The sequence below is a fragment of the Amblyomma maculatum genome, chromosome 9 (assembly GCF_055883805.1).
Source record: "Amblyomma maculatum isolate TAMU_Amacu chromosome 9, ASM5588380v1, whole genome shotgun sequence".
Lineage (NCBI taxonomy): Eukaryota > Metazoa > Arthropoda > Arachnida > Ixodida > Ixodidae > Amblyomma > Amblyomma maculatum.
In genome coordinates this window covers 19,761,032-19,785,886 of record NC_139352.1, presented here as the reverse complement: position 1 = coordinate 19,785,886, position 24,855 = coordinate 19,761,032, and the positions used below count along the sequence as shown (strand labels likewise).

The window sequence follows — 24,855 nt, the reverse complement described above, 5'->3', positions numbered from 1 at the left end:
CATTTGATTCCTCATCCTCTATCGAGGCTTTCAAGGGGCGGCGGTTGTCACAAATTCACAGCAAAGCGCGCCGTTTGAGCACGCTCTAGACGTGGACGACTCTAGTACATACGCGGCTACTTGTTCAAAATTTATTCCTCCTGTACCCACAACAATCTAACGAGACCGCACGGGAAGGAAACTTTATTGTTATTATTATTCTATTCTGCATACAGTGCTGAGGAAGGGCTTACTCCTTTCTGCCTCCTTGTAGTTTTGCTCTTCCCTCTCCTCATCTTCCTGACGACAGGTTAAAGGCACAGATGACAAACAAGTGAAATGTAATTCGATAGAAAAGGAGCCGTCTCTAGACCTATATGGAAACTGGAAAAGGCAAATTAATAAGGAAGCTTTCTATGACAATTCAAGAGGCAGCGGCCTTGTCTTTGAAGCCATATCAGGGGTGAATTATAACGCGAAGCTTAAAATAAGAGTGTAATCAAGATAAACCTATGATAGACGCGTAGAATCAGTTGAATATCTTATGCTCTTAAGAGGCCATAAATATCCCTCCAGATATCGATGCGGGCATAATCACTCTCGCCGAGGCCCTAGGATGTAGAGTTATGAAATGAAACGGGAATGAATCTGCAGTAGAAGGTAGCAAGAAGCGTTTGGATTATTGGTGGTTAAATAGTATAGGAGGGGATGTAAGAATGCGAAAGCAGAATTAAGAACGGTATTTGAAATAATGGCGAGTCTATTACTATATTAGTTAATATTGGGGGATTGTTTATAATAATATAAAAAGAAAGACTGAGCATGGCGCCCACTGTCATCGCCCCATTTAAAGGGTACGCTCCTATAACACCCACACATCCGGCAACCCACCCACCCGGCCGTCCGCTCGTACGTCCTGTAAGGTGCCTACATGTAGCACTCATTGAAAAATGTATCACCACCCTTGTGAGAACGCAATTAAGACGGTCACAAACGGAGTGTGCGTTTTTAAAGTGTCGTCTTTATAGCTATAAAGTTGGGCTTCGATTAAAACTGTTCACTGGCAATACGTACTGTGCGCTTGCAGACCAAGCTCTAAAAAGAATCTCCGTGTTAACAAATAAAAAATTACTGCCTCACCCGTAATCGAGAGGAGACTTAAGATGTATGAATGGTTACGGGCTCCGTGGAGGCCTTGTCATCTTCATGAGGGACCACATTATCATGTGCTGTCGGCAGATGCAAGCAGTCTTCTGCTATGGCGTATAACTCACAAACTAACCGTTTTCCATAAGACGCTGCCTACATCTTTCATCAGAGTCCCCCTCTTCCCCTCTCCCCCTCCTCTACGCGAGACGAATGCGTAAGCATACCAAGTTTTGAGGGTAGCCAACCTAAATTAAGAAGACACTACTGTGTAAGCATTAGGCAAATTAGTTTGGGCACCAATTTTGGCCAAATTTTGAACGAAATCAAATTTCTGGGATTCTGTGGGTCAACGTTTGGTGTGGTCCACCTAAATTTGGAAGCCACCACTGAGTTGGCCTTTACAGTGTTACCTTTACAGCCATGGTCATAATTCGAGCACTATGGCCATGGCTGTAAAGGTAACACTGAATGTTTCAGTGATGCATAAGGAGCCCCAACCGGACTGACCATGATGGGAACGTCCACGGAGGACATCAGCTTCGTACGGTAGGTGGTCGTCGGCCCCAGTACCAGGCACGGCTGGGTGCCCTCTTCCGGAAGGTGCGTCCGCAGAAGCAGCAGGTCCACAGGCAGCTCGCTGTTAAAGAATTAAGGGCGCCAGTAGTGGATTTAAGGTGACGGGTGGCAGAACGCGAATGTTTGCAAAAACTGCCGGTTACAAGGCACATATTCAATTTAAACGCTGTAACAAGTCGGCCGCTGTGCTTTTCTGCTTCCTGAACCTTCTTCCGTTGGCACTGAAGAAAATCCGTGTTTGAGCTAGTGCGCAAGCAGAAGAGCACCATAAAAAGAAAAATGCTAGCCTGTGTCCCTAGGGGGCTGTTAGTTACGCCTCTACCCCCAGAACAGTACAAAGAGCAGTTTTTGGCAACCATCCTCACCTCGATACTGTAGGTATACGGGTTGCCCGTCCCCCTACCACCACCCTCGAATATCCTTCGAGCAAAGCTTGAAATGAAAAAAGAAAAAAAAATCTGCGCTGCCGACGCTCCTATGACGGTGCTTCAAAGCGGCCGCGTGCGCCTGGATCTCCAATGAGAGGAAGCAGGCACAGTCTTCGTCAATTAGTTACTCTATCGAAGACAGACGCCTGGAGCCAATGTCGATCCAGAAGGCGCTCGCTGTCCTCAATCGCGCTTCGAGCAGTAACGGCTTCGTAGCCGCCAACAGCATCGTTGACAATCGGCGAACTTGTCGGCGTGTGTGTTTGCACGGCCGCTAAGTGAAGCCTCTGCACTCCTCAGTTCAGTTCAGTCGTGTCCGACTCTTCGTGACCCTATGGACCATGTCACGCCACGCTTTCCGGTCTCTCACTATCTTCCTAACATCACTTAACTTCATCTGCAGTGCCTCGAGGATGCCATCTAACCATCGCGTTCGCTGCCTACCCCTTCTCCGGCGACCCTCAACCTTCATCAAATCTTTCTCCAGCGACTCCTCTCTTCTCATCAGATGACCAAAGTAGCTGAGCTTTAACTTTAGAATTTGACCCTCCAATGAGCAGTCAGGGTTTATGGTCGACAATATCGACTGATTTGATCTTCTGGCAGTCCAAGGAACTCTCAAGAGTCTCCGCCAGCACCACAATTCAAACGCGTCAATTCTTCGGCGGTCAGCCTTTTTCACAGTCCAACTCTCGCATCCATACATCACAACTGGAAATACCATAGCACGAGTTATACGGATCTTGTTTGGCAGACTAATGTCTCTGCTCTTTACTAGGCGGTCAAGGCTAACCATTGCTCTCTTTCCCAGAAGCAGGCGTCTCCTAATTTCATGGCTGCAGTCTCCTTCCGAGGTAATCTTGGAGCCCAAGAAGAGAAAATCTGTGGCACTCCTAGCTGGCCACAAATCAACCGCCACTCTCGACCCAAACCCGAGCAGCGCGAGAACCAGCCCGGCATCAAGTGCGAAAACGCCAATATAAAAGCGCATTACGCTTAAGCGGTTTATCATATCACATCATATGGACATACGTCCGCCAGATGGTCCACTCCCGAGCCCTTACCGCATTATTTACATTATCTACGCAATTCTATTTCTCTTCCACTCTCGCCAAGATAACCTGAACAGTCTATACCCCTAAGCGTTATGCATCATTTTGTTGGCGTTTATGCCATGCCCGCTTTAAAGTTGCTGTCATCTCAAAAGTATTGTTGAAAGTAGGCTTAGCGGCCGAAACCATTTACACACACATACATACACACAGACACACACATACACACACACACCAGTAAAAAAAAAAATCAATGGGTCCAGTTGGGACGACCAGACAGATTGAATTGGTTCTGCCAATCCCAAATGGTTTGTCCAATGGGTACTGTCCAACCCAATTGGTTTCTTCACTCCGAATTGGGAAGCCCAATGGGTTTCTCCAATCCCAATTGGCATGCCCAGTTGGTTTCTTTGCTCCCAATTGGGACGCCCAGTTAGTCTCGTGACTCCCATTTGAGATTGTAGAAACCAACGGGGCATCCCAATTGGGATGCCTTCACTCGCAATCGGGAGGCCCAGTTGAAACCAATTGGGCTTCAAACTGGGCTTCCCATTGGTTCTAACTGGGTCTAAGGAAACATTCCCAGTTGGGAAAGTCAAGTCAGTGATATCCTTGACTGAGATGTGTACATATATATATATATATACTTACCTCTATAAAGAGGCAACAGTGAAAAATTTAAGTTCTTATAAAAAGTATAAGCCGCATAATCTTATTAATTGATTTCATCGTGTCCACTGTAAGTGCAGGCATAATTAAATATGCATTTATATTGCGTGGATATTGTAGTGCTTGATCTATATTTTATAAGATGCAAAATCTTTTCATTTCCACAACAATCCAATTGCATATTTTGGTCACTGTTCTGTCTTTTTAACGTACCAGTACAAACGTTGTTGTGTGGCTTAGGGGTAGCCTGTCTGACTCGGAATGCGAGGGTGCAGGGTTCGATTCCAGTCTCACCTTCCCAAGGCACAGGGGTTTCTCGAGTTGGCAGCTTCTTTAACAAAGCAATGTCACGTGGGCTCGTGACGAAACATAGCTTACTGACCAATCAGTGCTCGGTCATACTACGCGCATGTCAGCAAGCAACCTCGGAATTTTCCGCTTGCGACACCATTCCGACGCTGGCCTTTAAGGCATCGCGTTTGAATGGTGAATTCTCATAAAAGTGCATTTTATCGGCCACAAACGGGCCAGGTTGTACACAATGCGCCAATTGCAAAGCGAAAGGGGGTTGCTAAGCAAGCACGGGTCCAACAGGTGCCTGAAGGAGGCCCAGGTCTTTCACGAAATCCAACACCCTCCGCTCTATAGCAGCCTTGGTTGTGTGCTTGCTTGGGAGGTTTACCCTTTCCCCCGCATTCAGTACACAAAACAAATTCGGTGGGCACGAACGAGTGCTTGCGCGCTGAAGGCGAAAACCTGAACATGTTTTGTTTACTTTAACTGTATTCGTTTTTGTTTACTTATTTTCACTAGTAGGCGAATATATCTACTTAGGACGGGTAGTAACCGCAGATCCGAATCATGAAAAGGAAATAACAAGATTGGGATGGAGCGCATTTGGCAAGCACTCGCAGATTATGACTAGCAGCTTACCGGTATCGCTCAAGAGGAAAGTATACAACAGTTGCATCTTGCCTGTACTCACCTATGGGGCTGAAACGTGGAGGCTAACCAAGAGAGTTCTACTTAAGTTAAGGACAACCCAGAGGGCTATGGAACGAAAAATGGTAGGGGTAACATTAAGAGATAGAAAGCGTGCAGAGTGGGTCAGAGAAATAACTCAAGTTAACGACATTCTAGTGGAAATTAAGAAGAAGAAATGGACATGGGCAGGACATGTAGTGCGAAGAGAGGATAACCGATGGTCGCTGAGGGTAACAAACTGGATTCCAAGGGAAGGAAAGCGTAGCAGGGGGCGGCAGAAAGTTAGGTGGGCGGATGAGATTAAGAAGTTCGCAGGGGTCAAGTGGATGCAGCTAGCACAGAACCGGGTTAAGTGGAGAGATATGGGAGAGGCCTTCGCCCTGCAGTGGGTATAATCAGGCTGATGATGATGATGATGATGATTTTCACTTCGCGCATGCGCTCTAGTTCTTTATTTTTTTATACATTGTTGCACTGTGCATTCTCTTTAGAGATCGTTGCGGACGCGACAAGCATGCATATAAACCCTGCTCGTTCTCAAGCCTTGTAAGCTTGCGTTGAGTGCACTGTTTGGTAACGTGCGTGGCTTGCAACGCAAAGGCGATGGGTTCGAATCCTATCTATCACCCATGATTCTTCATATGAGGCCAATTACTTCATAAAGTTGAATAATTTTTTGGACATGCAACTAGGTTCTATACAATGCTTTAATAACGTTCATGCCTTGTGTGAAGTCAGGGGGTCAAAGTCCTTTCAAATTTAGCGCCAGTTGCTAATTGGGCTCGCGGGATTATAAAGTCACAGTGCTGCTTGACTTATTCTGAGGTTCTTTTTTTATAACGGAAGCCGGGTTGCGTTCCTATGGGGCATATACGACTAAAAGGCTATGATCGTTCGCCCACGGCCCTTGAAAAAATTCTAGGAGGCATTTAGGACCACTGAAGTGTTGTTGTTGTTGCTGTAGGAAGAAGGAAAAGAAATGCACAGGCCTGCTACTGGCTCTGTAGCTGAGCCACCTCCGCTGCCTCGTGCGGACAGAAGAGAAAAAGTAAAGAAGAAAAATAAGAGGGAGAGAAAGACGCGCCGCAACAGCCGTCGTCCACCACCTAAGCGGTGGCGGATGCAATGACGGCCTACAACAGATAAAAATTCGGTAGCAGGCTAACCCCCGCCGCAAGCGGCGTTGACCTACCAGCGGCCAGGAACAGCCACCCTTCACCCCTCCTTCACCTCCGCTGATTTTTATTTATAGGAAGGGAAAGGCGCGTTACCTGTCTCACTTGTTTTCTGTGGACACCACAACCGCGCCGTAAGGGAAGGGAGGGAGATGGGAGTGAAAGTAGAAAGGGAGAAAGAGGAGCCGTAGTGGAGGGCTACGGATTAATTTCGACCACCTGGGGATCTTTAACGTGCGCTGACATCGCACAGCACACGGACGCTACTTCGTTTCGCCTCCATTGAAATGCAGCCGCCGCGGTCGGGATCGAACCCGGGTGCTCCGGCACAGTAGTCGGGCGTCTTACCACTGCACCACCCCGGCGGGGCCACCTCCGCTGTCTCGTGCGTACAGAATAGAAAATAGTCCACCACCTAAGTGGTGGCGGGTGCAATAGGACCACTAAAGTGCGATGAGGCGAAAGCCTTTGTTTGAAACGCACTGATTCCTTCTTTACTGCGTCTGCTTCTGTATGCTGAGCGGTGCAGCGTTCAAGGAAGCGCCAAGTGAAAGGCGCAGCACAGACGCCAGGATCGGATGCCCGCGGGAGTCAGCTTCGTATGTCTGAATCGCCTGGTGATGTCACCGGTCATAACCAGATGTGACGTCACAATGACGTCACATTCGATCATGACCGATGATGTCACCAGGCGATGACGTCACAATCTAATAGTATCCCGCGGAATCTCGCGAAGCAGTGGGACACCTCTCGCGTACGCCATGTGCGGACGGACACGCTGGTGCATCATAAGCCGAAAGCCTTAGAAAGCGACGTGTTGTTGTTGTGGCTGTATGAAGAAGGAAACGAAAATGCACGGGCCTGCTACTGGCTCTGTTGCTGAGCCACCTCCGCTGCCTCGTGCAGACAGAAGAGAAAACAGAGAAGAAAGAAAAGGAAGAGGGAGAGAACGACGCGCGCATCAACAACAGCCGTCGTCCACCATCGAAACGGCGGCGGGTGCAATGACGGCCTACAACAGATAAAAATTCTGGGCCAGGCTAGTCCCCGCCGCAAGCGGCGGTGACCCACCTGTCCCAGCCCCATCAGGGCAGTACCAGTTTCTGAAACCGACGTGCTTGCCGCTATAGGGCATGCGTCTCCCTTTGTAGCTGAAGCGGCAGTGCGCGGGGGGGAGGGTTGTTGCAAACAAAGGGGCTCACGTGGAGAGGGCGTTGAGCACCATGGCCAGGGCCATGAGGTCGGAGTCGGGGTTGGTGTACGAGGTACGCACGTCCAGCATCAGGTAGCGCCTCACGACTTGCTGGCCCGTCAGATCGTTGAGCAGCAGCTGCAGCTCGCGAATACGCTGCACGCAGCGCCACAGACAGGATTAACTTGTGAGGAAAGGAAATGGTTTGATTTGAGGAGGTTTAACGTCCCAATCCGATGAGGAGACGCTGTAGAGGCGGGCTCCGGAAGTTTCGACCACCTGGGGTTCTTTAACGTGCACTGATATCGCACCAAGCCACGGCCGCCTTGCTATTTCGCCTCCATCGAAAAGCGGCCGCCGCGGCGGGGATTCGATCCCGCATCCTTGGGCACAGTAGTCGAGCGCCCTAACCATTGCACCACAACGGCGGGGCAGAAAGGAAATGCGCGTTGTATATATGCGTCTGGCTATGGGTACCACGCAGTGAGCACTTGAACAGCGCCACGGAATGTTTGTGCGGCAACAGTGTTGACCTTATTCCTGATATACGAGTAATATGGGTGTTATTGACCACATTCATAAGTTTCGAAGCTTTTTCATAAAGCCCGATTTATGAGCAAACATAAATGTAGCCATTATCATCAATCTAATTAGACCAGATGGAAGTCACACTCTTTTTTATCTCATTAACCCAGTTATCTACTATTTGCGGCTACGTTATTCCCGCAATGTACCCAACCCCATCCATCCATCTAACAATTTTCGCCGCCGTTTGCTACGGTTTGCTTTTCTCTGAAACCACTTTGTAGCGACCATCGGTCATTTCGCCTCCGCCTTATATGTCCAACCCATGGACATTTATTCTTGATTTCGACATAGGATATCATTCCCACTAGTTTGCTCCCTGAAGAACTGCGCTCTCCCTCTCTGTCTGTTAAGGTTACACCTCTTATTTCACGTCCCATAGTTCACTGCGTGGCTCAGAATTTAAACTGAGCCACTTCCGTTATAGCCTCCATGCATCTACCCTATAGCCGAGTACCAGTAACGCAGAGCTGTTATATGCTTTCTGTCGTGGAGTACCGGTAAGCTGCCAGTCATTATAGGCGAGTACCTGCCAAGGTGCGCTTCACCACATTTTTATTCTTCTAGTTGTTTCCTTCTGATCCGGATCTGTGGTCACTACTTGCACTAAGTAGACGCGTTAAAACTTCCAGCACATCGCTGCCTTTCGTAAACTGATGTTCATTTTAAAACTGCTGAACATTACTTTTCTGCCTATTAATTATCAGACCTATATAGTCTGCTTTCTCTGCCAAAGTCTTTCATCATGCATTAAACTTCGCGTAGCTACTTCGAAAGACAATGGCAACAGAGAATCGAGGGTTACTAAGGTATTCTTCATTAGCTCGTACCCCCCCCCCCCCCCCCACACACACACACTTTCTAGGAAACACGCGGTGCATAGCACTAGAAAAATCGTGCCTCTGTATACCTGGCGCCTTTCCTTATTAGAATTTTATTACTTTTTTATTGGAGAACCAGGAAGCTTTGCAGTCATTATAGATATCCATACTAGGGAACAGCGCATCGAAGAAGGCAGGACAAGAATGAGGCATGCTTGTCCCGCCTTTGTTGTACTATTCCCTAGTATGAATGCATACAACTCGCCCAGGTTTCAGCCTTACTCATTATTATAGATATCCTATGGTACTTCTATTGACTTTCTAAACCCTCGTTCCGAAATGCCTGTGTTGTTGTTTACGCTTCGAATAAATCAAATGCTTTTTCCCATTTGATTAAGCTACTAGTGCCCCCCCAAAAAAAACAGAGCAGACGAACGAACAAAACTTCGTTTCGCGGCGCGCCCCGCAAACGTGTGCGTATGTGTATAGAGAGATTTAGCTTACCGCAATCCGCTACCGTGATCCGCCACCGCGCGTTCCACTGCGCATGCCCAGATCCCCTTGACGCCGATAGATGGCGCCACATACTTGATGTCGGCACATAGACCTGCCGCGTCGGGACCAATCAGCTTCCCGCCCACGCGCGGTAAATGGTCACGGTGGCGGATCGCGAATCACGGTAAGCTAAATCTCTCATATCTTGGGCACGTGTGGGTCACCCGGATGTTCAGGTTCACACTTTTAGTGTTCGCCTCATCAGCAGCCCGGATGAAGGAGACCGCATTTTCCCCGAACCCGTGCTCCGCTTTATTTTGTGGACACTAGTACACGTAGGACTGCATTATGTTTTACACATTTTTCTGTCACCTGATAGTGGGACTGTAATCGGCGTCCAGTAGACTCTACGAAAGCTTGCCAGGTCCTTTTGTTTATTGAAACTCAACGTTGTATTGACTGTATTAGCGATGGCTTACGCAAATATCTAGCAAAAACGGCCACTATAGGCTGGTCAGATTAATGTTTCAAGTTTTTGATGTCCTCTTTCTCATCGCTTAAGATAATGCTCGCCAAGATCTTCGAAGATTCCGGTACGCGCTCGAGGTCGTGATGCATTGCGTATAGAGGGTGAAATGTCTCATCTCATTTTAACAGATGGTTTATAAATGAAAGCCAACAAGCCAACCGTAGTCGTATTGTGGCACCGCATTAGTCGTACTTCCAGCAGGGGCCGGTAGAGTGATCTGAAGCCTTCCGAAGAGCTGGACGGGTTGAAGTCGAGGTTGGCCAAGCCGTGGTTCCTGATCCTGTTACCCCACAACACCACGAACTTGAACATGCCGATGTCACCCTTCAGATTCCAGAAGCTGGCATTGCTCTGCCTGCGCAGTGGTACGTGGTCGCTTAAATATAATATATTTTTTATTATTATAAATTGCAAAATATCCTATATACGAGCAGGTTTACGAGTCCTGTTAAGGCACGCTCACACTAGCGGGAAAACGCGCAACGCTGGACGTTCTCCGCGCGCCGCTTCCCGCAGAAGCCGTTTTTTTTTCCGCAGGCTGACTTGTTTGACGTTCCGCGAAGCGATGGGGTTGGGAGCTATTTTTCCCGTCCCGCAGAACGGAGTAGCCAATCGGAGTGGAGCGCAGACCGTGACGTCAGTCCAAGTTCAATGGCTCCCGGCGGCGGCTGCGCGGGCGACGGGAGCATCGCTGGTGACGCTCACTTGTGCACGAAAAAAGCGCGTGCTTTCCCTTCTCTCTTGTCACATGACTACTCTTTTTCGCTCCGCTCGCCTTCGCCTCCTCTACATTCCACGACAAACGCAGCGGGAAAACGGGCGTAGTGTCCTTCCACGGCGCTACGACGCAGCGGCGCCATGAACGTTGCGCCGCTGCGGGAAATTTCCCGCTAGTGTGAGCCGGGCTAGGCTACTCGCGCGTTTGCCAGTCGCCGCCTGAAAAAGGCTTCCGAGTCGGAAAAAAAAAATGTGAATGTCATTTCGGAACTCGGGCAAGTTCCTGGACGACGATGAGGTGGGTGAGATGAACAATGAATTCTCAAGGCCTAATTATGAGATGTAATGACAGTGTTCAGACTATAGATTTTTTAGCGTGCTTCGTGCGTACGGTTTATGGTCTCGGTCGTCGTTGGAAGAAGGATGTGATCCCGGGAAAAGCCGGATTGTCAGGTATCGCTCTTCGGCTGAAATTTCCACGTTGTCCTACTAAATCTGATATCCTAACTTGTACGTGCTGGTGCTCCTTGAATTTCAGAACCGTAAGCTTGTACTGGTACGAGCTCGGGAACAAGGCGAATTCGTCTTCAAATACGAAGTTTATGTGACAGTTTTACAGGTTTCATTTAGAGCCGTTTCGCTGCGCTTTTGTGAATGCTAATGCATATTTATATCCTTATTTGAAATTCTATTCAACCTTGGTATATTTCCCTAACAATATATCGACACTCCTCCATCGTGTCTTAAACGATTGGTTAGATTAATAAACACCTGGTATGTAAAGACATTCATCGAATATGCGCACTATGTGTCAAAAAGAAAGGACAACAATCGAATATGCGTGAGTCCCAAACGATACGGAGAAAAAAATCCGAATCTCTCAGCTAAACAAACAAACAAACAAAAAACATGGGTGCCACTCTTCCAGCAACCAGCCATTTTGTTGTGGTTGTGCTACACATCGTAAAGCTAAAACGTTTGCATGCATCGGTCTTCTCTTCGGTGTTTGCCCTGTATATTCGTAAAATTGGCATTTAAAACACTTGCAGCAAAGTGCTGCCTCACTTGTATAACTTCGCTGCTTGCCTTAACGGAGCTCCTATGAAGACCTAGGTATTCACGGAAGCTATCAGTTATCCTTGAGTTCCTTAGCTATCGATAAATGATCCAAGAACTGCGCTGTTCAGGCGACTTCGGCTGAAGACCATGCATTACAGCGTCAGTCCTCTATATAAGGGATGTTGCCCGTTTCACGAGGTTTTGCATAGACACAGGCCTACCTGTGTGCCGCGATGGGCACGCGTGATAAGTTAGTTCTGATTAGCATTTCATTTTAGCGTCTAAATGGACAGGCTAGAGGCCAAGTACGAGCAAACAAGGGGAAAGCATATCTCGGGAGGCCGGACCCGATAAAGTCAAGACGCAACAGCTTTGTTCATTTCATGCATTAAACGAGTGCAGTGCGTTTATACCGGTGATCGACGAGGATCCCGAAACGCGTGGCGGCGGCGCTGTTGGCTGCGCCGCGGAAGGACTCGTCGCAGGGCGAAGCCTCCGCATCGGTCAGCGTCAGGTCCGGCGGCAGTGCCTGGTAGAGTAGGTCGCACAGACCGTCCGTCGGCAAGTGATAGCGCTCCTGTCGACGGCGCACGGCGCAGCGATGGATGCATACCAGAGGCTGCCACAGAATCGACTCCAGGTCCACAATGGGCGCTGGAACGACAATTTGACGCTCCATATAGAGGAGCCCCCCTCCCCCGTTCTTCCTAGTCACTAACACATTTTCATTGAAAGACCAGTCCTATCCAATCCAAGAATGAAGTGGAATTCACCGGAGAGAAATGTATCCAAGCAATGCCTTTGACCGGTTGTCATATGACGTCACAGTCAACAACTGTTTTGCACTCGCTAGCAAGGCATTGGAAAGGGCGGGGGGGGGGGGGGGGGGGGGGGAGATTTGATAGACTACACCTTCTAAAGGGGCATATCTGCCACTTTTTTTCTCTCTCGGGTCGTATCTACTCCACCTTGGGGGTTTCCCCTAAATATTGGACCAACACTATTCCCACTACGAGTTGTAGATCATCTCGCTCTCGCCCTACCATCTAATATGCTGGCCGTACTGGTTAGCTCAGTCGGTAGAGCGACTGCCCCGGACAGGCGGTGGTGCCGGGTTCAATCCCCGGATCAGGACGAATTTTTCTTTAACTACGAAGTTTCTGAGAAAGCTGTATAGCTTTCCTTTGTAGCCGTATGGCTGCGCTCGGGTGGATGACATTGAGTAATTACTCCCTTATTAGAAATCTTCAATGCCTATTCGCCTTCGCTGTGATTTCTTTCGAAAATTATAACCATGACGAACTTAGCGGAAGTTGTGACGCTTTTATTCGACTCACGAGCGTGTAAGCGGTAAGATATGTAGATATGTTTTTCTTTTTACTTATGACTGCTCTAAAGCATTCCTCAAAAGCGGCCACCTTAAGAAAGAATGAAACACAGCTGCCGACGACTTACGTGGTATGGTCTCGAGAGTTGTGATCTTTACTTTCTTCCCTGCAAGATAAATCAGCTTGGTTAACGCTATCCCTAGGAAAGCTAGAATTTTCAGAGTGATGTGCGCATAAATTTGTGAACGCTTAATTTTTTCTTTTATTATCTCACACATACTGATTAGCATACATCTGAAAGCTACAACGCTATATGATAAGGCCCCGCTTTAACCTCACCGTATGAACGTGCATACGGGGCCTAAGGGTCGCGAGTCAAGGTCCGGAAGGATTCAATTCCTATCACACACTCCCATATAACATATACTGTCTAAGTTGGCTCTATGGTCCTGAGACTTCATAAAGCCATGCTACCTGCAACGCCACCTGCCATTCCACCTGCCAAGATCATGAGCGTAATACTGCGCTCACAGCGCGGACATTGCCAGCGTCGATGCCTAATGATCTGGAGAAGGGGAGTTTAAGCACTCTCGAGTTAATATAATAAATATGTTCTATTAAAAATAGGCTAATAAAAAGCATATAACATACGTTTTATGGTACATAAATGTTGCGTTATACTGCCGCGTAATTTCGTTCTGCCCATTTGATCACGCTTAGTGCGCCGGTCGAACTTACCACTTTCTCAGTGCGCAAGATTCGTCTAGATTTTTCTTGAAGTATGGGCGCCACGATCGATAGCTTTCATATTGTTCCAGATAATCCTAGCACGTTTCAGAGGCCCTGGTTTCATATCCCACTGATGTCATGTAGTTGTTCTCTACTTTCTAGCTCCTCATTTTCATTGCATTATTATGTCATATTAATAAAAAAAATTGCTTTACTCGGTGTCAGTGGATGTCGCCTCTCCTTTCTATGTATGTCATAACGAAGCTTTCATTTGTTTGGTTGTTTGTCAAACGAAGGCTTCGATACTGGCTGCTTTAATGTCATAAGTAGCGAAGAGGGTTGTCATACTGATCCTGCCCGCCCCGTTAGATCACGTTCCACGTGACACTCGTGCTACTAAGGGACGTTCTACGTCCATCACTAAAGAAAAGAGTGGCGCTGGCGAATGCTGAAGGATATAGGTTACACTCAAGGTTACACGCCTAAGAAAGTAGAAGACTGAACAGCCGTAGTCGTAGCTTAGCAGGTAGAGCATCGGGTGCGAAATTCGGAGGTTCTGGGTGCGGGTAGCACTTAACTTATGGAATGTTACTGCGCTACAACAGACAAATACGAACCCAAACTGGGCATGATCAATCATAATACCAACCCTTCCAACTTGCTGCTTTACTACGGCTACCACTAGCGGTCGGTGCTTGTTTTTTCTTCCACTTTGTACTTAATTATCTCCATGATCACACTGCTGTTTCACACTGACGACCCCAAAATATTTGTAAAGGTTTAGCGCAGGTAAACCAAGCACAATATGCGAAAGCACTCCCAGTCGAATAAAAACTACAGATCTTTGTCAAAAATACGACAAAATATCCTGTAGTTCTGTCGTAACCATCAAATTTTTCAGTAGTTCTGCAGTACTTTTCTGTAGTATATTTCTGTTGTCTGTAGTTCTGTAGCACTTTTCTGTTGTAACTACAGAAATTTCTGATATTACTACAGGATGTTCTGTTGTCACAACAGGTTTCCCGTCAAAAACCGCACAGAAATTCTGTCGTAACATCAGAAAATTTTCTGTAGTTTTTCCGACTTGGCTAGTTTTGCGTGGTTGGTATTGACTGGTGTAGATGATATTGCCGCTATCCTATCGCCTCCTGCTCCAGCCGCCTGCAGCGGCGCATCTTTTCTCCGACAACTGCCCCGAAGAACCAAGCTCTCTTTGAATTTCAAATCCGACTCGATTCAGCCTACTCATCCCGCTACGCTTGCCGCGCTTGTACCGCTTTACACAAGGCACAAAGGTGCGCACCTCGGCTGATAAAGTCCAAGTAGAGCACGATGAACACGTTGAGTATCAGCATAGTGAGGAAGAGGATGATCAAGCACCACGTGTAGCCCTCCATGAAACTGCACGAGAGTAGATGAAATAAAACCAGTTGTGGTCAAGGTTTCTTTTCGGCCTAGAATGTACAGTTGTTGGCAGTCATTCGATCTGTATCGGGCGACGGTAGACACCTAATAACCGACCTGTTTTCTTAAAATTCTTTGTTTAACCTTTTTTCACTCTTCATCCTATGAAATCAGTGTTATCCTCGATTGATTAGAATTGTAATATCTTGTTGCAAATTTTGACCTGCAAGATATTTATTTCTCTCCCGGTGACCCCGTCGGAGTGGCGCAGACGTTAGAGCGCTCGACTACTGTGCCCAAGGATGTGGGATCGAATCCCGGCCTCGGCGGCCGCTTTTCTATGAATTCGAAAAGCAAAGCGCCCGTGTGGTGTGCGATGTCAGTGGACGTTGTAAAACCTCAGGAAAGCTAAATTTCCGGATTCATCCACTACGGCATCTCAGTCACTTTTGGGACGTACCCCACGAATCAAACCATCTCCCTGGTTGTTTTCTAACCTGATAGTGTTTCGCATCTCTGCCGTGGTATCGCAAACTGAGATTGCAGGGCTTTGAGTGGAAAACGATATACTTCATTGTTTTTCTACCTAGCACGAGCGAGAACTACATCTGTGGCGTTGAAGTTTCGCCAGTAAAATTTCTCTGCCGAGCTTGAATCTATAGTCTTTTAGAGCTCCCGAATGCCAATGCATAATACTAGCGTGGTGACATGCTGACTGCGTGTACATTGAATCATCTGAGAGGCTTTCCCGCAGCCGTTCTGAAGTCTAGACTACGCAGTGTGCATGCTCGCTTGCACTGTTGAGGTATCGCTAGAAAAGCATGTAGCAGTCAGTAATTTAAATTGGGAACCAAGAAAGAGCCAAGAAATTGGTTATGTAAAAGTAAAACTAAACTGCCCATATAGTCTTGGTGGCGGGCTAGGCCCGACTAAGCTGATTAATATACGAGAGACGTGACTTGGGAAAGGCGTCCGATTGTAATTTGTGACTCCCTTCTTTCATGCAAGTGCCATGCGCAGTAATGTGAAATTACTGCGAAATTACTGTGAAATTACGTAAATGAAATGAATTTTTCCGCTTATCTGCGTACCTTTCTGCGGCCTGCTTTCTTTTCTGATAAAATAAAAGAACATTTATTTACGGCCCATGAGAAAAGTAAACAAATTGCCTTTACCGATTTTAAGGCTATTAGAACAGACATCATCCAGAGGAGGCCGTTGTTAGCACAGATTCAAGGCCTGGAAGTTATGCTCGTAAGCAACAGCGCCACCTCAGGCTTGTTTGTGTGGTAACCCAAGCGGAGCTTATTTGTGTGGTAACCCCAGCGGAGCTTAATTTTCAGTTTTAATGTAAAATTTAGTTTTGATGCCTATTTTCAAACCATCCAGGGCTAAGTGAAGTTGGTCAGTAAAGCCGCCTGGAAGAAAACAAATTATTTCTGACGACATATGAGAGCACACCCAAGAGTGATCGACTCCGTTGCTTCTGTGGCGCGATTCATCCACTTTCTGCTTTCAAACGCGGGAAGCCGCAGTTCGGACCTCATTTTTGCTTTAACGGTTTTGAGTCGTTTGTCCTCTTTTAGGAATTTGCGCCAAAAACACTACCTTCCTATTTCCACGACGATGTGGATTTTTTCATAAAAAAAAATTCCTGTTGTAGCCATTCAGTATAACCTCTTTCGTTTCCTTTAATTCAGAACACAATTAGCGGAATGTATCTTTTTTACATTTCCTCATTTCTCTGCACTTACCCTTTAGGTTACATCCTGGGATGCAATCCCACGAAAAAATAATTTTGACAACTTTTATATGAGTCACACTGCCTTTTACGAAACTTAACTACAAAAATTCACTTTTTACACAGTACAGTAATATTAGAGCTCTCCTTTCAATCAAGAAGAACAGATTCGATCCTTTATAAACCACTGTTTCGCTTCTGAGCAGTGAAAACTCCTTTCATATGTCACACGCTTTCTTCTCACGTAGCTTTCTCCTCATAATAATATATCGCATTGCATGTACAATCGAAGTAAAGCGAAATATTTTGCACAAAAAAGAATGAACACCAGCGATTCACTTTCTCGAGCGAGTTATAAAATTATGCTTACACGGGATGGCGTGCTGAAATGTGAGATTGAGAAAGGTAAAACCAGAAGCATTAGTAACACTAATCCATTATACACTATGAGGTATAAGTATAACCCCATAACTCTAAAGGACAAAACAAAAAAGAAGCAGACTCCCACAGAAAGAGTCCCTCACACTTTGAATCACAGTCGACTCTTTGTACATTCGAAATATAGCATTAAAAAACTAACGCGTTCAAATCGCAGCAGCATTGTGGCGTGGATATTACGCTTTGTTTCTCAGTAAAGATCTTAATTTGTTGTTATTTAGTGTTTTTTTTTTTCATAAGGGGCACATGGTAAATCTGACCCCGTGAATGGCGTTAGGGACTAGCACAACCCTGTCATTTTACCTGCCATAAAGTTCGCGGCTTGGTAGAGTTGGATGGCGTCACAAGGTTATGTGATCGGGTGAAGTGCTGATTGGTCGGCGGAGTGTGTGACGCTTCGAGACCGCGTGCCCTGTCTCTGCCAATCGGCTGATTTTGTGACACACAAATGTGGCACCTTTTTCTCCGGGCGTGGTTTCTAATATTTTAATAACATCAAAAAATAGATCGCAGGTCCAATTCCATCTCTTCCTTCTAAAATAATGTCGCGCTATACAATGCGTTCGGGGGAAAATTTAAACACTGAAGAAAAGGTTTAATATATTTATCCAAGCCGCAAACTTCCAGGTAAATAAGCATATATGCTTGCATTTGAAACGTGCACGTGTAAATGCTGTGAAACGGGCTGTTCAAGAGGATTATTTTCCTGAAACGAGGGGGGAGGGGGGGGGTGAGGGGGGGACATAGCAATTGTGCTTATCACAGATTAAGGCTGCGCAGTTATATGCAATTTAGATGGCAAAAACTAAAACCCTTCACGTCGATGTCACTTGATGCCACCTCCTATTAAAACCCCACACAAGTGCACGCAAGGCTCTTATAGGAGCTTTATTCGTGCAACCCTCCACAGTCCAATAGGCGTACCGGCCTTTGAAAAAACACGTCGAAGGGCGCCGCCACGTTAGATATTGGGCTTTTATCCACGGTACAGGAAACGCTGACAGTCAAGTGGCCCCATATCCCACCAACTGTCAAAAACCCATGTTCACCCGAGGTTCATGAAAAGATGTAACCTCCTTCATAGAACTTGAAAGGAGGCATGACAACTTATTCCAGTAATTGTTTTGAATAAAATTCGATCAGTTATTACTTATGGCGCCGCTTACATTAGTTTGTTCCTGAGAAATTCCTATAGTTGAAAATGGCACATTCCTGCCCACTGCTCGCTCCAAACATACGAAATTCGTGGTGACGTCAAAACAATACCGTAGAAAGTAATTGGTAACTCGAAATAGACGGAGCTGTTGCCTGGCCACGAAGATCCGAATACAAAAAGGAAACAGTCAAACAAGTTCTGCAGCGCACTCAGACCTTTTATCCTCTTCCTCTTATACCTTACAAAAACTGGGTTTTCAGTTAAATTGTTTTTTTGTTTGTTTGCTGTAATATATTTATAGATGCAAGCATCAGCTTTTCCTTATTGTCATTTCCAGGTGCACATTAGTAAGCCTAGCACAGGCGTATGCAACACCTGCATTATAAGTCACAGCAAAGAGAGCAGAACGCAACAGCGCACGCAATGATTAGATGAAACAGAAAAATTACGAGACACTTAAGGTCCGCTTTAAGGGTATGGCGCGGTCGAAGCTTTTGGCTATCTGGGGTGTTCCTGAACTGAGAAATTGACGTAGACGCGCAGTTTGTACAAGAACGAGAAGGCGCCATCTGTCTTGGCAACGACATATCTGGGGTGTTCCTGAACTGAGAAATTGACGTAGACGCGCAGTTTGTACAAGAACGAGAAGGCGCCATCTGTCTTGGCAACGACATATCTGGGGTGTTCCTGAACTGAGAAATTGACGTAGACGCGCAGTTTGTACAAGAACGAGAAGGCGCCATCTGTCTTGGCAACGACATATCTGGGGTGTTCCTGAACTGAGAAATTGACGTAGACGCGCAGTTTGCACAAGAACGAGAAGGCGCCATCTGTCTTGGCAACGACATATCAGGTCTCGAAGTTCCGGTGGCCGCCGCATAAGGCGTCACCTGCTTTGACCTGGTTTGACTCGTCCTTGAAAGCTCCTTTTTAAACTGGGGCATGGTGACGGCGATGACTTTTATGCACAAGAAGTTCAGTACGCTCTCGCGGAAATATAGGTGGAACGGCGTCAGTGGGCATCATATGTTTTGTATAGCGACATGAAGCCGCCACTGCTCTGAGCCCTTTACCTGTGGTGTAGAGTGGTTCTCCCAGCGCGGTCTCAGCAGGTAGTGATTGCCGACGAGGGGAAATGCTGGTGTTAAAGCTTGCGTTGGGCGACAGGATATCTGCATTGACAGAACAGATATTGTTAACAAAATCATGAGAGTAACCGCGCGTACAATACAAGTTTGAGTAAATATGGTTGACAGGCAAAAAAAGTAAGTTCGCGACCTGCAGGTTGCAAGACTGTTGAGAGCACTACTAGTACTACCACAAGCAATACTAGAAAGTACCACGCTTTGCTGTGCCTCTCGCACCCCTTGCACCACATCTGGTGTTGAAGAAAAGGAGCACCCCAGGTGAAAACGAGAACACTGAGATTATCCTTCTCGTCATCATCATCATCGTGCAAGCATCTAGTCCAGACGAGGGGACATGCACCATCTTTCGAAAGAACCACTCACAGCCATTTCCCTACGGTACCCCGGACATAGCGAACTGTCCACCCACCCACCGCTACCCTGGACGTTACGCCTTTCTTCACCCTTTAGAAACATCATCTGCGCCCCATCCTAGGCGCCCGCCTTTCCATCCACACCCAACTACTATTTAGAAGCACCAGAGACTGTCGGCAAGATAGCTAATAGAATAGCCAGAATGAGTATCAGTTTCAGTTTAGTCGTTCAGTCGTGTCCGACTCTTCGTGACCCTATGGACCATGTCACGCCACGCTTTCCGGTCTCTCACTATCTTCCTAACATCACATAACTGCATCTGCAGCGCCTCGAGGATGTCATCTAACCAACGCGTTCGCTGCCTACCCCTTCTCCAATGAGTATAAAGCACATCAAATCGTGCAGTGTGCGTTAACAGATAGCATAAATACACTCTCGCATTTGACACAGGCTCACTATAGCATAGAGGACTGTCAAGAATGTCGAACATGTCATTATAGCGCGTTATCTCCGAAAAACCTGTCGTAAGTATACCATCGTATCTTGGAGAGCCGTGGCTTTCAAAACCCTTTTGGGGGGACATCACGCTTTCTTTCGGTGGCATCGCGCCTTCTTTGGGGGACATCACGTCGTCCCTGGGGGACAATGCGTCCTCTTCAGGGAACATTAGCGTTGATGGGTCGCCCAGCGCAGTCGTAGCCTCGGGCTCAGTAGTAGCCTCGAGCTCAGTAGTGGCCGTAGACATTGAAGGCTGAATCTCGGTTACCAGCGGGCCACTCTCCCCTGCAAACATATGTGTGGCGAATCGACTTCGATGCATTATCATAAGTTGGCATACGCGTCTAATGCCATTTCAAGGTTCTTGGCCTGTCGTTTGAGCTGAACCGCAGCAATGATTAGGGTAAAATCATTATATATTCCATAACAACGGAACCTGGCGGCGTCTGTCTTAAGCCCAAAGGAAGTTGTCCAGAAAATCTTAGATTGGTCAAGCAACTCTGTGACTGCATCAACTCAGAACCCAATCACCATCCGGTGCCAAATTTCAAAGCATCTCTTTGGACGCGAGATGTCACGAGTGTAGTGAAAATGATCAAACAAAATATTGCATGCAATACAAAATAAAAGCCGCCGTATGCCTGAAATGGACAAATCAATGTTAGGCGGGATTAGAGAACACGACCTTTGGGTTGCAAGCCAAACACGTACACAACCGACTAGGTGACCCTAAGTAGGCTTGCACAGTTTGCGAGCAAGCGGAGCTTAGATGTATATCCACTTGTCGATGAACCTTGCAATACAGCTCAAGATAGAAAAACAAACTAAAAATTCAGAGAAATAAGAATAAAGAAAAATAAAGCACATAATTAAAATAGTCGAAATATGAAATAAATACAAATAAAATGAACACAGCGAAACACACAATGAGAGACTCATGCTTTCACTTCCAATGCACGTAAGCACTGTAGTCTTGAGTGTCCACTGACCATTTCTCCTAGTGGGACGGCCGCACTTCCAATAACAATGAGCGGCAGGATAGGGAAATCACGCGGCTAACTGAAGTCAATTTTGTTCATCTTTGTTGGCGACAAGAATGGTATTGGAAGAGTTTCGTTCAGTGCCGGGTAAGCTGAAAATGATCACAGTTCGCATCGTGTCAGCCTCCGTGTCCTCTACCCACAGAATGCGTTAATTCACGGACAAAGCTTCAGAGGCTAACAAGTGAGACAGTCACCGGGCCTTTCCCTTCCTATAACCATCAGTTAGGCTTCAGAGGCTACGTACAATGCATCTGCCAACGTTGAGACGAATAAATTACTTCCGCACCGTTCGCTGTCCTCCAGAGAGAAACAGTGATAGTGACAACTGCATATAACTACGCTTCCCCCCACTCCCTCCTTTTTTTGGCGCCAGGACTATCCAGATCAACTCCGCCATGGCGACTCAGTAATTAAGGCTCTCCTATACTTCGTCTCACAAGATATCTGCAGCACTGCTAAAGGCAGAGGAGCCCTTGCAATTGTGCTGTGCCTCCCGCCCCTGTGCACTATAATAGAGAATTGTGCTCCTACTTGTGGGGCGAGAGGCGCGTAGGAGCACAATTGCCTATACTGCGCGTGATCCTGATTGAACGGGGTGCCTCTGCCTTACGCAGTGCTGCAAACATCTTGTGAGACGAAGTATAGATTCTGTAGCACAAGCTACATTGGCCACGAACTTGCGATTTTGCCATGGCGGTGCTCCGCGGAGGCACAGAATGACCTTGAGCCGTGTCCGCCGCAGTTGTGAGTGGTTGAGAAGTGGTTTGGTTTGGTTTGTGGGGTTTAAGGTCCCAAAGCGACTCAGGCTATGAGAGACGCCGCAGTGGAGGACTCCGGAAATTTCGGCCACCTGGGGATCTTTAACGTGCGCTGACATCGCACAGCACACGGACGCCTTGCTTTTCGCCTCCATCGAAAAGCGGCCGCCGAGGCCGGGATTCAATCCCGCGTCCCTGGGAACAGTAGTCGAGCGCCATAACCACTGCGCCACCCCGGCGGGGTGTGGTTGAGGAGGTTTAGAGGGTGACGTAATGTTGCGTCCGGAAAAGTAATAAGGACAAGAAGTTAAGTAATTAATAATAATAACTGGTTCACAGGGAAGGAAAGGCGCAGTATCTGTCACTTGTTCCGTGGGCACCTGATTTTTTTTTCTGATTAATTTATAGGAAGGGAAAGGCGCGGTAACTGTCTCACTTGTTTTCTGTGGACAGATTTAAAACTGATTTATTTATAGGAAGGGAAAGGCGCGGCAACTGTCTCACTTGTTTTCTGTGGACACCGCAACCGCGCCGTAAGGGAAGGGAGGAAGATGGGAGTGAAAGTGGAAAGAGAGAAAGAGGAGCCGTAGTGGAGGGCTACGGAGTAATTTCGACCACCTGGGGATCTTTAACGTGCGCTGACATCGCACAGCACACGGACGCCTCTTCGTTTCGCCTCCATCGAAACGCAGCCGCCGAGGTCGGGTTCGAACCTGGGTACTCCGGCACAGTAGTCGGGCGTCTTACCACTGCGCCACCCCGGCGGGGATGTGGGCACCTGAACCGCGCCGTAAAGGAAGGAAAGAGAGAAAGGGGTGCCATAGTGGAGGGCTCCGGAGTAATTTCGACCACCTGGGGATCTTTAACGTGCACTGATATCGCACAGCACACGGGCACAACTTCGTTTCGGCACCATCAAAATGCAGCCGTCGGCGGTCGGGATCGGCGGCTGCATTTCGATGGAGGCGAAACGAAGTGGCGTCCGTGTGCTGTGCGATGTCAGACGATAATGGTCTAATTAGCCAATTGCTTGGCGCCACATTTGAATGTATCGAATATTAAAATAGTTAATTAAGTCAGTCAATAAGGGTGACGTCAAGATGTATCAAATACTAAATAGTTAATTAAAACAGTCAATTAAGTTTACGTCAAGGATGCAATGTCCCGCAACCTGAAGTTAAGACAAAAAAGGGCATAGGAAAGGATTGGCGCAAAATTTGAAAGTATCAAAGACTAAAATAGTGAGAATTGGAGGGCGGGTGCAAAACTAAAAAATGGAACAGAAATCTCAGAACGGGGTTGCTAAGCTCAATAAGAAAATTGAGCGGTACGCAGCCAATCTGTCCGAAAAGAGCTGGGCCGAGGTGTGTGAGGAGATGAGCTTCACACGAGCCTTCCCAAGGCCTGGGCTATCCTCCGCTACCTCATCGATCCCAATAACACTAAGAGACGGACCAGACTAGACCAGATTAAGATCAAGCAAAAGTTCCAAGGGGGAAACGAGGAGCTGCTAGATACAATCAGGACAACATATACGTCAGGATCCCAGCCCCCCTCTACCTTGCTATACCGGGTCCGAGAATAAGGCCATAGATGCTCCAATTGGCAAAAATTAGGGCGGTCCTGCAGGATTAAAAAAAAAAAGATCTGCTCCAGGGTTCGACAATATCACAAACACTATGCTTAAAAATCTGAACGAATTGACTCTTTACACTTCATTTGTGAAGTAATGAATAAAATTTGGAAATGGGACGAAATTTCAGAGCAGTGGAAAATCTCCAGATTGGTCCTTATTCCTAAACTGGGCAAGAAACGTGAACTATCCAACATGGGGCCCATATCTCTCACCTCTTGTCTGGGAAAGCTCATAAAAAAAGTGGTCAGAATCTCTAGGCACATGGCAACCAAGGAACTCTGACCAGTGGAGATGGTGGGATACAGGCCGAGATTAAGCGCACAGGATGTCATGATCAGGTTAGAGCACGACACCATGGACGCTCCCGATGATGATGCATCATATAGAGCCATCCTGGGACTTGATCTCACTAAGGCGTTTGATAATGTTGAGCATAGAGCAGTTCTCGAAGGCCTCAACTCGGCTGGAGTGGGAAGCAAGTGCTTCAACTATGTCAAAGATTTCCTCACCTGCAGGAAAACTGAAGTTAGCTTCGCGGGACTTAGGTCCGAGCCCATCAGAACCGGGGGCAGAGGGACGGACCAGGGATCTGTCCTCTCCCCGGTACTTTTCAATTTTGCAATGTAAGATCTCTCGTGCCATCTTGATAAGATAGAAGATATCAAACATTGTATCTATGCAGGCGATACCACAGTCTGGACCGATCGAGGCTCCAGCGCCGATATATCGCATAGGCTGCAAGAAGCGGCGTATATAGTTGAAAACTACGCCCTAGATAGAGGACTATCTTTCTCTCCTCAAAAATCTGAACTATTCTCAATGTGCAGCAAAGCACAATCAACCCGAGAATCCCAAGTAAGGTCCGAGAGCCAGCACCATTAGGATTCTGGGGTGTTTCCTACAGCAGAATAGGAAAAACACCACCATCCTTAAAAAGCTTCAGACGTATGTCGACCAGGTAACGGGGGTATTCAGGCGAATTTCTCTCAGGAACACAAGCCTCAGGGAACACTGCCTAATAAGACTGATTCGTCCCTTCATAATCAGCAGGATAGCTTATGCCACCCCCTTTCTCGATCTCAATCCTGGTCAAGTAGAGAAGTTAGAGAAAATGATCAGAACGTCATTCAAAAGGGCTTCAAGCACCCCCCTCCCCCCCCCCCCCTTCAAATCGTCGACAGAGAAGCTTCTAGCGATGGGAATGCATACTAC

At 47.1% G+C, this 24,855-nt stretch overlaps 1 protein-coding gene across 3 annotated transcripts in view; it reads right to left on the bottom strand.

Annotated features, from left to right (window-relative positions):
• Window positions 1-24,855, bottom strand: part of LOC146178528 (uncharacterized) — a 34,571-nt gene that overhangs the window by 7,496 nt on the left and 2,220 nt on the right. Inside the window, exons 1-7 of one of the 3 annotated variants that reach the window (XM_084579774.1) lie at window positions 20,243-20,477; window positions 19,280-19,378; window positions 12,866-12,904; window positions 11,824-12,064; window positions 9,827-9,989; window positions 7,215-7,360; window positions 1,636-1,765 (exon numbers count right to left, since the gene is read on the bottom strand). In XM_084579774.1, coding sequence (XP_084435900.1) covers window positions 1,636-1,765; window positions 7,215-7,360; window positions 9,827-9,989; window positions 11,824-12,064; window positions 12,866-12,904; window positions 19,280-19,378; window positions 20,243-20,453 — 1,029 coding nt within the window. In that variant the 5' untranslated portion in view covers window positions 20,454-20,477. Of the gene's footprint in view, window positions 1-1,635; window positions 1,766-7,214; window positions 7,361-9,826; window positions 9,990-11,823; window positions 12,065-12,865; window positions 12,905-14,770; window positions 14,869-19,279; window positions 19,380-20,242; window positions 20,478-24,855 lie in introns of those variants that run through there. The other 2 variants (XM_084579776.1, XM_084579775.1) reach the window with 2 other exon arrangements.